This window comes from Patiria miniata, unplaced genomic scaffold (assembly GCF_015706575.1).
Source record: "Patiria miniata isolate m_02_andy unplaced genomic scaffold, ASM1570657v1 HiC_scaffold_1, whole genome shotgun sequence".
NCBI classification, from domain to species: Eukaryota; Metazoa; Echinodermata; class Asteroidea; order Valvatida; family Asterinidae; genus Patiria; species Patiria miniata.
In genome coordinates, this window is record NW_024037047.1 from 27168748 (window position 1) to 27187529 (window position 18782).

An 18782-nucleotide genomic window follows, 5' to 3' on the forward strand; every position below is an offset into this window, starting at 1 on the left:
ATATTTGGGATGAAAAATGTCTGGCTAATGCGGTCAGGCTGGGACAGGTTGAAGTATAGGCAGAGGAAGACCTAGATCCCTGAGCTTCCTGGGGTTATTTTTCATCTGTTGTCGGTATCCTTTCCGGAAAGATTTGTCCACATTTCCGACAGGAACGTTTCCGTGCATGTACCCAATCTCTATAAGCTACACGGCGGTGCAAAAAAAAAAAAAATGAAAGTTACCCACTTTTGACAGGAATTTCAACGTACTTACTTAATTTATTTGAACTGGGTTTTTCGGTATAATGTAGTGAAATATAGCTCTTCAACCCCACTTGGTAAAACAAAATCGCAAGAATAGTGTTATTATGCTCATTTAAATACAAGTCACCAAAATTAGTGCTGTCCACGTGTAAGTCTAGTGTAGTGTATTTGTCTTCAAATTAAGCTCCGGAGCTCAGTCAAGCGGATGGAATAAAGCCGTCCGTGGACACACAGGTTTGGCACATTTTAAACTACCATAATCTCAGAGACAAAATATGCATTTGCAATCATTTTTTTCCCGTCTCTTCTGTTTATAGATCAATATTGTAATACCAGTCAATTGAATGTTTCAATATGCTCAACAAGTAGGTGAAAATTGCTGTCAAAAGTGGGTTCCTTTTTTTACACCACCCTGTATACTAAGTGTCCCATACGAGGCTACATAATATTACGTTTTCATTATTTTAGGGATGTCACGATATCACAAAGTGAACACGTTGTATTCAAAAAAAAAATCGTTCGGATTCAGTCTGTACGTCGGTTTTCTTTTAGTAGATTTATCACGCCTTACTTCGGCAATGCTAGTTTATGTTGTCGCTTCAGTACCAGTTCCATCCCTCTTAAAATCCTTGAGTGGCCATGTAACCACCACTCAGTACGTTTTATCACCCGTCTATAATACCTGATGTCTCAACCCATCCTGCCGCCCGTCCTTCTAACAACAGCCGTTCGCCGCGTGCCGCGGCCCACGATCTACCGTCTAGAGCGTCCGCGACGCCCCTCCTCCCAAATTAAGTCTCTCCGCTGCTCGGACTTTTAAGTGGGCTTCGAATCGCACGTAAAATACACTTAAATGTGGGCAGCCAGTAATGGATTTAAGGGCTTAGTCAATACCATTCAATTTGGGGGCCCGGTTTTTGATGAGATAAATTGACCCATGCATTGAGCACGGGGGAGGGGGAGGGGAGGGAGAGGTGGTCGATCTTCAACCCCCAGAATGGAGCTTGAAACATAGATCGCCCACTCTGCTCGTGTGTGTGTGATCGTCTGCTGGCGTGTTTCGGCGGGAACTGCAAAAACCAAATCATCTTCTTTCCTTTCACGGCAATGACATCTGAGCTGATTTCTTTTAATTGAGATGTCTTTTACCGGGACCAGCTGTCGTGTCGTGTCTCTGTACCCAGTGTGCCGCGTCCTATACACTCCCTTCACTCGGCTCCAGAAATCGGTTACAGATGCAGACTCCAATTATTAAGATCTGTCCCATTTTTTTTTCTCTTCATGAGTTTATCATCATAGTAATGAAGACTCGTCCCATCGCGATCCCTTGATGGGACATCGTCACATCACACCCAGCCGGACCGGTTTAATCAAATTGAGAATGCGTACGCGTGCGCTAGCTACATGTCACGGTCAGTGCGAGATTACGAAGACACGGAAGCCCGTATCATGACCATATCAAACTCTCTTTGCCATCCATTCATGAGATCGCAACGCCAAAGTAACCAAATTAGAGTTTTCCTCTTGGAACAGCCCAATTTTCTGATGTTGCATTGCATCTCATGGACAGAGGCGTTCCGTTGCTCTCGTTCTAAAACCACGCGCGCGGAGTAAAACCGGATTAGATGCTTCGCACGACCTGCGCCGCTGAGAAGCGCAGACCTTGAACGAATTAAAGAGATAATTCCAGCCGAGTGGTTTCACACAGTCGAATGGTACGAGTCCCTGGCAGGGGGCTAACCGAGTCCGCTAGCGGCTAGACCTACTTTTTAATCAAAAGGGTATACCTCCAGTGAGACGAAATTAACTTTTATTTCTTCTTCTTTTTTACGGGGACGTGTCTCGTCATGATGGGCGCCATGGCACATCGTGTGTCTTGTTAAAAGGCAACACCTCACACATGCAGTCGGCGGTATACGTTGCTCGACCCTTGCACGCGCCGCAGACAAATTTAACGTGTCCCCAACGCTTGGTTTTAATCAACTTAACGAAGTTGTTAATTCGCGAGGTCGACTCGATCCCCAATTATACACACACACAAAATGATTTGGAGGAGAGAATATGGAACCCTTCTGGTGTCGCTGTCCGTATGGATGATGTTCTTTGTGCGTGACCTCGATAGCCCATTCGCACCATTGCTCAATGACGTCATGATCGGTAGACTTCGGGTCTACCATCTAACATTTCAAACTTCAATTTGTCGGCTATCACAGACTGGCCAGAGTCTCGACTCGATGTGTCCGTATTTGGAGGTGAACTGTTTAACTGCGGTATGCTCGCGTATAGCACCCTAATTGAAGAGGACATGCGATAGATGTTTTACTCAAGTTTTGTAATTCCTTTTATTACGTGGATTAAATGCGACACTTTTTTGGTTCAAATTGTCTGAGGGGCACTTCCACCCCCTCCCCAAGTTTTTTTTTATAAATGCCATTCTATTTCCTGATAACTGGGGGCGCTGTGCTGTGTCGTCACTTCGCGCATAGAACCCAGACTGTATGTAGTCTCATTGCAAGTGAATGTACATGTATTATTAGAAGTTAATAGCGTGTTGACTCGCTGTTGGATTATCAATCAATTAAGAAACACCTGCCCAAACTTAGGCAGAAAATCATGACAACTTCGGATGCTGAAGCACCTTGACCACCGAAGCTTATGGCATGACATTGTTGTTTTGCAGTGAATATGGACGTTGCTTAAGCATAAAAACCAAAAACGACCCTTTAACACGCAGATAAATGTCAAATTTAATGTGGACATTCCCTTGAATAAAAAGTTGCACTGCATGGATTTCAAAAAGAAAACTTCTCAGTCTTTATATCGGCAGATAATCCCTGCGTTAATGTATCAGCTTAAAAAAAATCGTCTTAATTTATCTTATTCCTCATCGATAAACAGAACGGTTTTTATCCAGTTAAATTTGTTGAATGAACTTGCATTTCTTATCCAGGAATCTAGCAATATGTCAAAAGAAATGATTGATACCATGTCTATTGTAGCCAATATTATGGACTTCCTGTAGTGTGTCTGGTGAACCCTAAGGGACAACCCTTTCTTTGTGTGATAATTAAAGATCTTAATCTATAACTATTGGTATTATTGAGATGACATGTCTTGAGGTAAAACAATAACAGTAGACTAAAGCTGCCCTTTCCAGATAATCTCTTATGACATCACGCAGCCCCGAATATGTCAGGTTATTTGATGAGATTGAATGAAGCCCCGGCGCAGGTGAACCCGGCCCGCCAATCACTCGGCCCGTTCGCGACCGGCCGGAAGCCCCGCTGCAGCCCTCCCGCCAGTTCGAATTTCCCCGTTCCCCCACCCCTGAGCCGGGACAGCCCGGTCACTTGGGGGATCCCCTCTCAGTCAGGCTGCCCCCAAAAGATCAAGACCAACGGAAACTGGTCTTGACGGGCCTGGGAAGGGGGACGGGGGACAGGGGAGCAGGGGGCAGGGGACGGGGATAAAATGCCACGGTGTCCCAGGCTTTTCTTTTGACAGACACGGCACAGATTATCGTGCACAGGGGCTGTGAGTGAGCCCAGGGTTTTGGTACTGACGGAGCAAGGGCAAATCGAATTAGTGTTTGAAGTCAGTGTTACGACCGATTACTAATTGGGCCTGACTGGTGATGCCAAGATCGGTACCAGATCACCCAGTCGATCGACCAAGCCTTTTCTTAGTTTGGTCCCACTCGCTCGGGTGTTTCTTGTTGAGTCATATAGATCCCATAAAACTCAAAGGTCATTCGATGCACGTGCAGAATACATGTACTCATCTTTCACGTCATGTTCAAACTCGACCGCCGAGCTACATGACCCACAATTCACATGACCCCCAAAAACCCCTCGACATAAGATCGGGTCTGTAGCTGACTGATTAAACAGCTTAATGAAAACAGCCAGATATCTGCAGGCGTCTGTGTGAATCAGTTTGTCGTAGGTAAATGCTCGTAGTGAAGTTAATCCAAATCCCGATCAGCCTAGATACATGCACTATTTGCCCCCCCCCCCCCTCCATCCTCGAAAAAAAAGGATGTGCAATCTTCATTTTGATTGATTAAACTACAGGTGAGGCCTGGTAGCGATCTATGGCCCCACACCGCCACCCTATCTGTCCGACCTCCGGCACAAGGACGGCTATTGCGGCACCGGGAGGGTCTCGAATGAGCCACAAATCTTCCACAGTCGTCTGCTGTAAACCTGGTATCTCCACACCTTTTTGGCTTCGTTTTTTTTCTTCCCAGCGTAAAGGAAACGATTTGTGTAACCCAACGTCAAACCATGCACATATTGGAATATTATACGATATTGAATGTGGTATGCATCGTCCATAAACATGTACTTTGCTCAACCTGACCCCCCCCTCGAAAAAAGGCAATCAGGACGTAAATGTAAGGATGCTTTCTCTGCAACTATGGTGTTCCGTCTTGATTTTTAACCATGAGACCATACGGAAGTGTCCCATGCGATTTTTGAATTCATCAGTTTTCAAAAAATACTTCCAAACCAAGAAAATATAATTCTGAAGGAGGTGAATGATAAGTGTCCCTCAGATTCCTTCCTCAAAGACCCTAGATCTGTAAACACCCTGGCGTTACGAGTCCAGCTGGTCTCTTTTTTTAACGATTTCTGTCTTCTTGCCGCCACCATCTCGCCTTGGACTGCCTTCTCCGCGCGGTCTTTCGCCCCTCAAGCGGCCCGTCCCCAGGTGGCTCGGCGGGGCCCGAATCGCTCCCTAACGGCCCATAACTCTCCTCCGGCTCCGCTCAAAGCCAGATTAACTTTACAACCTTCCGAAACTATACAAAGGGATTTAGAAAAGAAAAAAAAAATCCGCGGTTTTGTGAGATTTATTCCGATCAATAAAGCGATTCTTGTGAATTTGACAAGGTGATAAATTTGTTGATGTGGTGTTGTTATTTGCTTCGGTGGGAGTCATTTGTACGCTACAGATCTAGAAGTTAATTTTCACGGCAGGTCATTTTTTAAAATTGATTGGGCAATAACTCTTTTGAACTGCAATGAAGTCGTTCCTAAGTGGTGGATTATAAAATGTTATTTATTTTCAAATTGTGATATAGCCATTTGAAAAAAAAGTGATAAAGTTGCACGGTTATTGAAACTTATGAAACACACATGACATAACAACTGTTTCTAAAACATCTTGCACAAACGCCATGCTTGTATCATCAAATACACAATCCCATCACCTATCTGCCGTACTCTATATCGCGCTTGGGAAACAAATTCTCTGTATTGTTTTATTTTGCGTAGGCCTATCATTGTTACTTTCGGAGTCAGTTGAAATGGACATAAATCATTTGTGTACAGCAAAGTACACAAATCTCTCTTTTGAATAGCGAAAAGTGAATTCCTTTTTTTTTATCGCTGTTCGAATTTATCGCTGTTCGAATTTCCAAATTTGTAAACATCATTATCCGCTCAAGGAAACAAAACTACCTCCTTGTGATCGATGATATGCGTGATTGTCGTTGAATCATTTTTTGACCCAAAAAAAACCACTCATTTACACTGAAAAACTTGGACTCCAGAATACTCCAATCACCTTCCTTCCGTAGACGTTAGGCGCTATTAATTAATTCCATCGTCTTTTAAAAAGGACACTGTTCATCCCTCGACCTCCCTCAGAACACGAACGCGTGGAATCTTCCACCGATAACATCCCGCGTGAATCAGCAGCCGAGTGGGGGTGACTCATTTGTTTATCGAGGGATGGAGGAAAAGAAGAGGGAGGGGGAAGCATCTCTGCCCATCGATGACGTCAGAGCAGCGTCTCCGAGAGGGTAAGGCGGTCATCGGAAGTCGCTGGATAGAACAGGCGTCCGTGAGTCTTGGGCAAGGCTGCGGCCTCGCATATAGCGTGATGGATGGACAGCGTGGTTTACAAAGAACGATAACTTCCCGACACGCACAATGAGTTCAGTCGACATTTTTTTCATGTGTCAAATTCTTGCCCTATGGTAAAATCACGAGTACTCAATCTTCAATGTTTGTCTGCCGATTAACCACATGACAAGTCTACCACAGCAGACCTTGAACCACGTGTACAGTTTGGCAAACCACTTTTCACGGAAAATTATTTCAAAACCGCATTTTTTCCCAACCCTCTTAAATTGGCCTCATTACAATTCGATTTACCAGAAAAGCGACAACAGAAAACTATTACAAATAGTGCCCAGTGGTGTTGGGTCGCTCGGTTACTTTTCAATGCAGCAAACTGCCAAGTTTCTAATTACTTTGAGAAAGTTTTGTGATATATCTATACAGATGTATCTATATCTATAAATGTATCTAAAATAATATGAATCTATATCCATTTTGTGTTCACATACACAAAATGGCAGTGAAAAAGTTTTCATGACTCCTCGACGTTGCATTTACGAGATGCGAAGGGCGACAAGTGGGCATCATTGTGTCCACTGCTCTTTGTCATTCGTTTACTTCGTAAACGTGGAACTACAAAGTACGGGATCACATTGAGAACTTTTGGACGATGCTAAAAGCACAAAATGACTGAGAAATTTTCGCGGTCCTGCCGTGATCTTTTCTTTACGTCTTACAGAATCCCGGGTTGCAGCTGAGGCCCCCTTTCACGTCTTAATGGAGTGTGAAGATGATAGGCAGCAAGTTGATCTCCGGGAAATCCTTATTGGTTCAGTGGGGGAAGTCGCCTGTCTTATCGGGGCACCGTGGTGGGGGTTTGAACATCAGAGCCTAGTATAGGGTTTGCTCGAACAAGTGAATAACCTTCAGTCATAAAACATGCACATTCATCATCGTTGGGGTAGCGGTTTCATGCAGGGAGTTTTCGAAATCTGAGTTTCGTCTACCAGCTGCGGCATCCAAGATTTTTTACTTCCGTGACTTGAGGCTTGTAAAGTATTCCGATGAAACCGGAGCTTAAGACGGAACCGGGATTTCGAAAATGACCACAAACTTCATGTTCGACCGTGGCATTTCTACCCGCGCAGATCTCATTGGAAGTAGGATGTAACATCGTCATTGAAATAACAGGTTCACAGTACCCCTTTCACTGTAAACACGTTGGGCAAAATGGGTTGATATGTAGACCAACGTTGGTCAACATATCAACAGGTTAAACTCAATTTGTTTCCTGTTGTTGGAATTGTTTTACCCAAATTGGGTAATTTCAAACCAATGTTGGGTAAAATTATATTGCCCAACAGTGTTTCACCCATTATTGTTTACAATGTATCAACGTCGTCCCCGTGGCTTTTAATCCTCGCGTATTACAACTGTGGTCATTGAGACCGAGGTTGAAGCGGACCCCGGGAAAACAGTTGGTATACAACCGTTTGGGGGCATTGGTTACAACATAGAAATTCCTTGCTCACACTGTAAGTGTAACAACGCCCCCCATAAAGTCAAAACGTCTGAAAACTTAATGTAAAGAAAACAAAATCGGTTATGCAAAAGGTCACTGCCTGACCTGATAAACCATATAGAAGCTGATGACGTCACATTTTTTTTCGCATACGTAAGCTCGCTCTATTGTTTGCGTCATAATCATGCACTGGTACTTGACGTTTTTAGGCCCAGGCCTTGACAGTTTATCAAACCGAAACAAATTTCATCATATTCTTTTTTTTCAGTCCGTTAACTAAGACATTGCTGTTCCGTAGATCTAATTAGATTGACATCCAATTGTGGAATAACAAGCGATAAAAATAGTCTCCTGCCCGACTTTATTTCTCATCAGGCCCACCGTGGTCACGGGAGCTGGAACCTTTCCCATTCGTGCAGATTCCAACGCTGTGGCCCGCTCCACGGGGAGCGAACAGTCAGCGTAAACTGACCTCCTCGCCCGCCCGTACCGAGCGGCGAACGAACCCATGGACCCGGCACGACGGCCGCGCTGCTGGCCGGGTTACTATCGAGATTTTTTGTTCGTTTCATCTCCCGGACTGATGTAACTCGAGACTTGCCTCTTTTTTCTTGTCTAGATCTGAGACGGGCGTATGATGTGCTACAACAGGTGGAGCTAGGGTGGGGGTACACATCGTTTGTGAAGGGATATTATTGGCTATGGAAGTTTTCTTATTTGTAGTTTTATGTCTTGTATTTCCTTCATTGAGCTGTCATCGTGTGGTGTACCGAGACAACTTGTCATTTTCATGGTTACATGTCGATGCCCACCCGACAGCTGCGGCCAGCTGTTCATCGAACTATTTTTCCTCCCTTCGCTCACTGCAGTCCACGGCCAAAACTCGTCCACAACAAAGATTGTCCGAGCATCCGAGACACGCACAAAAGAACAGACATCACAGACGCATGACTAACTTTTCGATAGCCAGTTTCAGTCTGGAAACTTTCACATCCGAGTAGTGCCATTTTTTTTCAAGAAAGACACCCTGGTTTCATTGGTTTCCTTGTTTTAATTGGCCAATATGTACGGTCGTCGACAAGCGACCATATAGACATCCAGTGTGTTAACATGCAAAACTTCCCGTCAAACAAAGTGGCAAAATGCGTACTACTTTGTTTATTGTTTTATTTTTGTTTTTCAGATAATTCAGAGTAACTTCAAGTAGGTACTGAGAAGTTGGGCGTTATTTGCCTTGTTATCGTTTTTGTGCTATTTCTTTCCAAAGCATGACGACTATAACTGTAAAATGCAGAATATTTCACGGCCTTCGAATTTGTGAATATGACTCAAAGGATTGTTTTACGTCTGTTTTTCCCAGAGCAGATCATACTTGTGTCCCTCTTTATATTCATAAAAAAATTGTTCTCTTTCCTTTGTGTTTCGTTCGTAACAAAGTTGTATGCTGCCAGATGAATGGTGGCGCTGTACTATTTATACAGTCTCAAATGGCGGCATACAACGCGAGAGGGCGCTATTATGCCACAATGAGCTAGAGCCGAAGTGAATTGCGACTTGGTACTTTTATTTCGATTCGAATATACTTAATATACTGTATGATTCATGTCCCGATTGAGGATTGACACCATAGTAAAGTCAAGTTGTGTTTAGGTTTTTCACTAATTAAGCTTTCCAAATCCGCAGCGGGAGTAGACTTGTATAAAAAAAAAAATCAGCGTCCAAACCGAGGCCCCATGCTCTCTTTTGTGGCGTGAATTGAGAAAGGGAAGATTTGCACTGTACCGAAGCGGGTCAACACTGGGAGCCTCGTCTTCGATGTTAATTTGAAACTGTAGGCTTGGTCTATGACTGGTCACTGTATAACTGTAGAATAAAACTCTAGTTTTTGTTTTTGTTTTTCTCGCAACCCAGGTTTGGTTCCAGAATCGGCGCGCCAAGTGGAGGAAACGGGAGCGCTTCCAGCAGCTGCAGGGCATGCGTGGAATCGGGCCCGGCGGGGGCTACGAAATGCCGATCGCCCCCCGCCCCGACGCCTACTCACAGGTGAGTCCCCCCGGCTTCCACGTGGGCGACATCACTCAGCCACCGGCCCCCGTAGAGGGCGCCATGCTCCGCATTTGCAGAAACCTGCAAAACCTGCGGCGGGAATTTGACACGCGCAAGCTGGCCTCCGGGCAGGCGGGAGAGGGCGCTGTTGATAGCCAGTCGCCAATGGTAACTAGTTAGTTTCGACTTTTCTCTTCTTCCAACACAAACACGCATCGTCGGACTCTTGAGCCCGCCATATTGCCTGCAGGCTTTTGGGGTCAAGCATATTTCTTTCTTTTTTCTCTTTTCGTTTAGTTGAAGAGAATGAGTTCTTTTTTTCGTTGAGTTTAGTTACAGTACACTAGAGGCGCAAGTAAGCGACGTGTAGTCAAACACTCTAAAAATATCTTCAAAAAGATATGCAGTTTAATAAGTAAAGTTTTTGTTAAGTGTTGGGAAAACGTACAAAGTAGAGATATCCCAATTTCCTTTCTAAACCCCACTGAAACTATTTTGAGAAAATGCATACCAAAAGAATCAGGGTTCTTTCAAGGGTGTGTGTTGCTGTAACACTTTACCAATGAACTATTATAATCATTAAAAAAAATTAAACAAAGTATCTCATTCAGATTGATATAAAATTCACACACCTTTGTTTTTTATCTTTCCTTGTTTCTCGTTCAAAGCATGCAGATTATGGACTAATGGGACAGTGGGTTCGGAATTTTCATTGCGAAAAGGTACGAGAAACTATTTTTTTTTTTTTCATCAGAAACCAACCTACCACCTATCCATGAACGTTTTTTGCGTGTGTGTGGCTAAAAAAAAATCCCCGCTTTTTTTCCTTGGACACTTATTTCAACACAAAGTTGTTTTTTTAAAGCCATGAATTTTTAAAGTGAGGCAGATTTTTTTTTTTTTGTACCCAATGTTCATGATTATTGCATGGTGGTGCGAATACTGCGGCTGTGAAATGTTGTTTTTTGCACCATGGTTGCATCAAAAAGTGTTTTACGTTCGTCCCTAAAGTTTGGGCAGAATCAGTTTCAATTGCATGGCTGCATGTTTATCTCATGCTCTTTCTTTTTCTCTGAGTTGATTTATTTCATTTTTTATCAAGTCAAGGAGCCTGCCTTGAGCCGATTTGTGTTTGCATTTTCTTGCATGATCGCAGAGAAATTCCTTTTGGTTTTCCAGTCGGGTTCCCTGACGTGCTTGAGTGCCTATAGATGATGTGACTTTTGTCTGATGGTGATCATGATCACCGGCATTCAACTACTATAGATTGGAGCCTTTGTCTTTTCTTCAAATCAAGCTCATGTCATTAGAAGTTTCCATCCTTCTGTGATCTCGATTTTATGCCTGAAGTAATTATGCAATGGCGGCGATCTCTTGTCACAATAGCTTCGAAACTTGAAAAGAGGGGTGGGCTGAAATTCGTCTCTCTCTGACTCTAGGTGGCGCTGTTTCAACCTAAAGAATTCCATCATATTAGAGTTCCAGGCGCACATTGATAAAGGTATCTTCAGTCCCAAAAAAATTACAACTCCGATAAATCGTTGACGGAGAGAAAGTATTTACAATATTATTCTGTAGATACAAAGACTGGAATGATTTTTTTTAACTTTAATTTTGTTTATATTATTTGAAAGAATTTACTCCCTTTGTTCCAATTCTGGAGTTTCTCAGTGCCGCGTGCTTCGAAGTGTAATTAATTACGTCCTGTGTATTGTGGAAGAAAAGAAAAGAGAAAAGAAACAAAACTAGAAGATCTGAGGGCAGTGGTCACATCACCTATTAGCATAGGGGATGATAGATAGAACGTCCTGATAACGAATACCCAATAACCAGCAGCTGAAATGTATGAATAGTCATAAGCACGAATTCAAGCAATGTTGACTCCGATTGGTCCTTCAGCTGATGACGTACTATCTTTTGTCTCATGGTCACTGATTTTGCACTTATGCTATTGCATGTTAAGGTCTCACCAAAGCCATAACGACGAATCACAATGAATGATTAAAAAACAAATCATTCCAAAAATTGTATCCGTTTTCTTAAATTCCTTGAAAACTGAGCTTGAATTCAATTAAACAGCTAACCGTTAACCAATCAAATGCCGCCAATTCAATGGTCGCACGCAGTTGTTTTAACAAGCATTGTGATTGGTCAGTTAAGGCTGTAAATGTGATGAAGTTACCTTATTTGAAGAGTTTCAGGTATTATGTACAAGGATGCAGACAAAAGATTTATTGCAGGATTTCTTTGATTTAGAGAAAAGAGATCAAACTTTCTATAATATAGCATTCAAACTTTCCCATTATGAAAAGGATGTGAAAGTCGCATCGGCCAAGCTTTTCAACCACTGTTTTATTTGAAAAGTATATTTTATAAAATGTGAATCATAATGGCTGAAACTCGTTCGCTTTGTCCGATAGACACATCATCTCAGATATTAAGAAAAAAAACCTGTAAGGCAGTCCTCTTCAAACTACAGAGGGCGCCTTTTATTTACAGCGCCCTCAATGTACGATTTTGTTTGTTGAGGGCCTTGATTTTGTGACCTACACCAGCTTTGTATGATACAAATCATGCTAAGTATCGCATTTTTTTTCTCTTTTTTTTTTGTCCAGATGCAGCCGTCTCCATGGGGACACAACATGTCTTCACCTCTGACATCAACCATGAATCCCGCGCCTATGCAGATGCAGCAGTCCCCCCACAACTCGTGTATGGCACCCCAGTCCAACCTTCCCAGTTTTATGGGCGTTACTAACCAGAATCAGCTCAACCAGCTCAACCAGCTCAGCCAGGCCACCAGTCCCATCGCGGCCGCAGCCGGCAACAACGCGGCCGCACAGTTCATGTCCCACGCCGCGGCGGCGCAGGCGCAGGCGCAGAACATGAACACCTTCAACGGACAGTACACGGACACGGGAGCCATGCATTGTGGGCAAGAAGGCGGCGACCGGAGAACAAACAGTATAGCTGCACTGAGACTGAGAGCGAAGGAGCATAGCACGGTGGTGGGAATGATGAACGGATACTCCTAGAACTCATACAACTAAAGAGATGAATTTTATGAACTTCTTGTGAACAGCATCGGCACTGGAGATGCTGCTGATTGCGCTGGTCCCACCGGGACCTAGTACTGGACGCCATGTCAATCACAGCGTACGTTGGACAAGCAAAAGGGTACCTTTGGTGTCAGAAGTGGGATCGAGTGGAGATGGTTTACCTCAGAGAGTACGCTTCGGCCCTTCTGTGGAATCACGGCTGCGAATTCTGATTCGTCGATCGAGGCATGCTTGTGCTCTTCTTTGACCGTCACATTTGAGTCAGGGTGCCAGATCCACATCGTGCTCCCACATCGGAGCCTGCAACTCAATTAACGCGGTGTGAATCCCAGAATGGTATGGTAGGGGCTCTTGTCATAATCAGACCCGATTAGCAATGTTCTAAAGTTCACTCAGCTAAACATCTATTAGCTGCTTGCCGATAGGGTGCCAAAATGGACGTTGCAATAAGGCCTGATTGTAATGAGCGTCCTTATAGATACAAAACCATCATTGAGAGATCTAAATGATTCTGGTTATTACAGGAAACTTAGTCTCGTACACGATGAGATCAAGACTTTCTTTGCCGTGGTTGTGATTCCCACCGTCCCACTGCATCCGGTTTTTCCTCAGAACGATTTTAAGGGCGATGGGAAAATAACACCTGTGTACAACCAAAAGAGAGCGAAGGGTCAGACCGTATAAAGCTTTAGCGCACGCTGGAACGTTCTCTGGGAAAAACGAAACGTTGAGTGGTTGACACAAATACAAGAAGCTGTAATATTCATTATAATTATAAGATGAAGAATATTTATAGATAAATATTTCTGTTATCTTGAATTTTTTCTGGATGTGTTTTCTTAGTATCCTTAATTTGCGGTTTTGCTGTACATTTGTCCATGGACCAGGTTGATAGAGTATAACGGTTCTTTACTTTGTTTTATATAGATTTGAATTTAATGTTTAGTATAGGGCCTACTGTGGTGTATAATAATTGTGATGTAGTGCATTTGTACAGAATTCAGTTTTGGACCGAAAGAAAAAGATAAGTTTTTTTTTTCTTATTTTATTTCTGACTCGAGTTCACCCCTCGGTTTTAATAGATACCGTGTATGTCGTGTTTTATACACAAGTATTTATTACCGTCTAGATGGTGACATGTTTCAGCCAACCAGCTATTGTGCTTGCCAAATTGAGGAGAAATGGATTACGCGTTAGTGTAGACTTCAAATAGAGATAGAACATCACAAGGGTTGCAAATGAACTACCGACAAACACTTGAAATTTTACATTACGAGTTCAGACTTATATGTAGTGCAGGCACAGATTACAAGTCTAGAAATCACAGACCTTTTCTTACAAAGTGAGTGCATTTTCATCTCGAAGAAGACTGCCGCCAAGTCGAAAAAAATGGGACCATTAGGATAATTTGTTGTAGAATGCCATAACGGTGGAAATTCACCACAAAAAAAAACACTTGTGGACAATATTGCCAAACACTGTATTTATGTCTACAATAACCGTCCTAAACGTCCATGACTTCAGGCCCAAAACATAAACATCTGTAGAAGATAGCATTCACTGTGTGAACTGTGTTTTGTGTATCTCACTTGTACTTCTGCCGTCGGGAAAAAGATTATAGACAAACTTGAACATCGACAAATCTTAAAAACCAAGTTTAGTTATCGGGTAACAGAAAGCAAAGCTGTTTTAATTACTGTTAAAGTCGTACTTTGAATACTGTTGTGTAGAACAAGGAGCTGTTAGTTAGAGGTGATAGACGTTTTAGAAAGAAAAAAATCCTTACAAAAAGAGGGTTAATGGAACAGCATTACGTATTTCAGGGAGTTTTTTGGCAGTTATTAAAGGCTGTACTTTTTTGTGTAAATAATAGCTTGAATATGACGTAAAATTGATAATTCTGGACTGCATCTGAAAATAATATGGCCGCATCGTGCATGTACATTAGATTCCAATATCCCAAGCCCGTGTTTGATGCCGCAAACAATGAACTTTCTAATTTAGAAATTGTTAGGAAATCACGTGACTCATTCAAGTGACCTTTGCTGCTCTTCAGGAAGGTCATTTCCACAAATTTTGCACATTTGTAAAGCTTCTGTGACAATGGTTACTATAATTTGAGAGTATAAGCTGGCTGAAGGTCAATAGAATCCGGTAATCACAACGTTCACACCTGTTAATTCTGTGTTCGAACACATGATAATCTATGGACACAAGGGAAGATTTTATAACCTGCATGATTTTGTGTAATTGTGTGTGACACATACCAGCCCTTTTCTCACCTGACTCATAGTGGCAGAGCGCCGTCACTTGTTGTTTTTCCGATTTTTGTTATTGGTTTAATGTCACCTTATGACATTTAGAAATTCATTCTCGTGATTATTATACGCAGTGAAAGACTGTCTTGTTCAAAGCTAGTGAACGACGAAAGTAACTGTGACACGCATGCGCGAATCTAAATTCGAAAAGACAACCGCAAGAGGGCGCTCTAATTAACCTGAACAAGAAAACAGCAAACTGTCATGATCAGGTTTTCTAAACTTGGTCTTCGTCCCCAGGTTCGGCTTTGTCTGCGTAAGAACCAGAGAGGTATGAGTTTTTGATACTCCAGCCAGAAGGACATTATACTCACATTTGGCATCAATGCCGTGATGTGCAGATAACCCAAACAACCCAACACTGAGCCTGTTTCTCCCTCGTCAGGGAACTAGACCCAAGCATGAAGCCAAATCTGAAGACTAAACCCACGGTTTCATTAAATTTCAGTTTTGTCAATTAAAAACCATTTTGGAGGATTCAAAGGATGGAGTTTTGCGTCGGGGAAATGTAAATTCAACATCGGGGTTTTGCCCTTCAGTGACGTACACTTATGCTCAGTGTTGTCCGAGGGCTTGCGGAAGAAATTTACAAGCTTACTTGGGTGGGACTCGAACCCACGACCTCCTGCTTAGTGCAGACGTCCTACCACTCGACCACCGAGCTTGCCGAGATTGGCTGAGTATACAGTGTTTATAAATACGTCAGTGCAGGGCGAATCCCATAGTGTTGAATTTTTGGGATACCCAAGAGTAAGTTGTGCTTGTGAAACGGAATACAGTAAACGCACTTCACTGGCATTCTTTCTGTAAATAATGGCCTACACTAGTTCAACAATAATACCAAACCAGAGAATGTGATTCATTACCATCAGAAGCAACAGAAAAAAACCCCACTTGTTTGAACATGTGCTTAATTTCATTGTTAAATTCGCCTGGGGCATAATGTATGAATAAATAATTGTAGATGTAACAATCAGGGCGAGTGTGTACAACATTTGAAGCTTTTTTTGTATATATACCAAATTGTGGAGACGAGATAATAAAACAGTACTCCTCGACCTGGAAAAAAAAACTGGAGTCACCTACTCTCTTTATTTGCATATTTTGTAATTGGCAAAAAAGAGTTTGCGGTTTTGTTTGTACTTTAAAAAGTATACTGGGCTGCTTTTCGAGGGTATGGGGGTGGGGAGGGGTTCGCTACTAATATTACGACAAGCTTGCTTTTTGGAGAAGCCCACCGCTTAATCTTATCCTGTTATCTAAATTATTGTTTAAACCGTTTCCCTTCAAAACGATTAAGTGGAAATAAATATGAATGAATAATGATGTATGCACCACTCTATACCTACACCAAACAAAATGCAATGCGAGAGAACAACAATCCTTCATATTTACATCAAGCATAATTTATTGTTCCACAATATTAAGATGATTAAAGAGTGAATTAAAAACAAAGATCCATAAACTTTCATTTTTCAATAATCAGGCGTGCGTGCAGATAACTACTTCCATAGGGTGACCTTTAGCTTTTTGAGATTTTTTGCCACCAATTAATGATATTTTCAAACGACCAGCGTGATTTTCAGGGCATCAGGAAACCTTAATGTGCTTTTCAGTGCAAAAATAGCATATAGAAGATGGATTGTACTGGCGAAAGTTAGCAACGTGTTCTTGTAATTTCCACAATAATTGACTCAAAGACTTCAAAATGTAATGTTAACCGTGTATAAATCCTCGGAGTACAGCAAACTGTCACGTGGCAATAGCGCCCTCACTTGGCAATAGTGGTCCAGGCACTGCTCAAAGACTTCACCATGCACCACACAAAGCAATGTTTTCTTAGTGGAAAATAAAGTGCTAATATTAACGGAGTTTAGGTAAATAGTAATCAGAGATTCATGTCGCCTTGCACTGTACCTTGGTGCATTAAAAAAAACCGTTATATGCAGTACTGTGCTCGTCGGCCGTAGCACCCACTGCACTATCCAAGGCCTGGTGATCTCTAATTTCTTCAAACTCTCGTATATGTATATACATGTAGTTTCGTTGAACTGGTGACGCGGGGGTAAATACATATTTTTCTGCAACCAAGTATAGTCACTGGCTATGCGTAAGTTGTCAGCGGAAAGTTCGCTCGTACCCCCCGCCCTGCAAACAGGACGCTGGAATACTCTGATGAGCTTCACAGAATCTTGTGAAGGAAATGACCTATGACCTATGTATAAAGCATCTGGCTGCAGCTGTTCAAGACCGCAGTTAGACAATGTGTGCAAATGCTATCCGAAAACCGCCCATAGAAATGCACACGTTCCATACCGGATGTGATTTCTGTTTCACAGCGGACCATGTGGACAAAATTTTGAGCGTCGCATTATGCAATCCGACCGTTCGTGATTCGAAACGGAGCCTGAGCAAGTGACGGGAATTGTAAAGTTACAACACAGATAAGTTTTACAGAATTTCCTACATTATTGCGCTTTTCAGTGAAAAAAATCTGTAAACTGGAATAAAAGAGTAATGAATCAGTCGTCACGGCCGTTTCAAAACTTGCAGAGTCATGACCTTGATGACGCGCAGGTCACTGGTCACGTAAATCCAACCAATCGGAGCGTGAATTCATCAGAGTATCCCAGCGTCCAGTTTGCAGGGCAGGGGGTACGAGCTAAAGCGAAAAGGTTCTCGTGCTTTAATTTTCCAGAGCCATAAATCCGGTGAGAAAGTTGACATTTATTTCATTGATCAGCATGACTTGATTTAACATAACTTTTAGAAAGAAAATTTGGGGAAATGGAGTTCAACAAAATGCGAACCTACGGGCTGTGGTTTATTCAGAAGACACTATGGTTCACCCACCATGCTTCTGTGGCGATTCGAATTCCTTTCGAAATGTAAATGGTATAAAGTTATCTCAAATCACATGATATATGATTGCAACCACGTTATGCTTCGCGCATGCGTATTCAAGGGTCCATGAAGTGAATATATCTTGTGCAAATTTCTAATCCTCTAAATGCATGGTAACATTTGACATCCCTTTTTGTTTTAATTTGATTGAAAAGTGCACTTCTTTGAACATTTAAAAATGTTCAATGCTTTTCCGTACAGCTAAGGCGCTGTTGCTGTGATGTCATTTCAGGAACTAGGACACAGTTCAGTTTATGGGTTTTCTGTTCAAATTGTGAACCCTAAAATTTGCTTATTGAAATAAAAGTGTGTTTGGTCATCGGCTATATATATTGCCATGTACTGACACAACAACGGATCACCAAAGAAAAGAAAAAGTTACGACAGCGAAATATCCCAAATTCTGGTAACTTTTCGGGTGCTGAATTAGCCGTAACATTGAGGTTTCTGCCTGAAATGACATCATAATTTTGCTCATGAATACGGAAATTCGCCTTTAGCATTAAAACCAAGGCTCGACTCCCCCCCCCCCCCCGGATCCGCGCCTGGTGCCTCAATATCCCCGAAGGCCCTAATATTATCATTTTTTTTTAATCAACGCGAGCGTTCACAGTATGCAATTTGCACAAACAGTGAGAATAGTTATAAATTCATCTGCTGCCACCAAGAGTTAGAAGATGCATGTATGAGAGTAGTGTGCCACCAACACTTTGCCGGTGCCTCGAAGATGCCACTGTCAACTTACGGTCGACCTCTGGCAAACAATTATATAGTCCAGTAACAAAATCATTACTTTTACGAGACCAGGGTTTCAAAATAGCTTTGGGACTGTGAAGACT

The 18782-nt window shown here is 42.4% G+C and overlaps 1 protein-coding gene across 5 annotated transcripts in view; it reads left to right on the plus strand.

Annotated features, from left to right (window-relative positions):
* LOC119727319 (ALX homeobox protein 1-like) overlaps positions 1-16097 on the plus strand; it is a 56390-nt gene extending 40293 nt beyond the window's left edge. Inside the window, exons 3-5 of one of the 5 annotated variants that reach the window (XM_038199184.1) lie at positions 9528-9659; positions 10331-10384; positions 12278-16097. In XM_038199184.1, coding sequence (XP_038055112.1) covers positions 9528-9659; positions 10331-10384; positions 12278-12697 — 606 coding nt within the window. In that variant the 3' untranslated portion in view covers positions 12698-16097. Of the gene's footprint in view, positions 1-9527; positions 9838-10330; positions 10385-12277 lie in introns of all 5 variants that reach the window. The other 4 variants (XM_038199177.1, XM_038199202.1, XM_038199196.1 and 1 more) reach the window with 4 other exon arrangements.
* The last annotated feature ends 2685 nt before the right edge of the window (positions 16098-18782 follow it).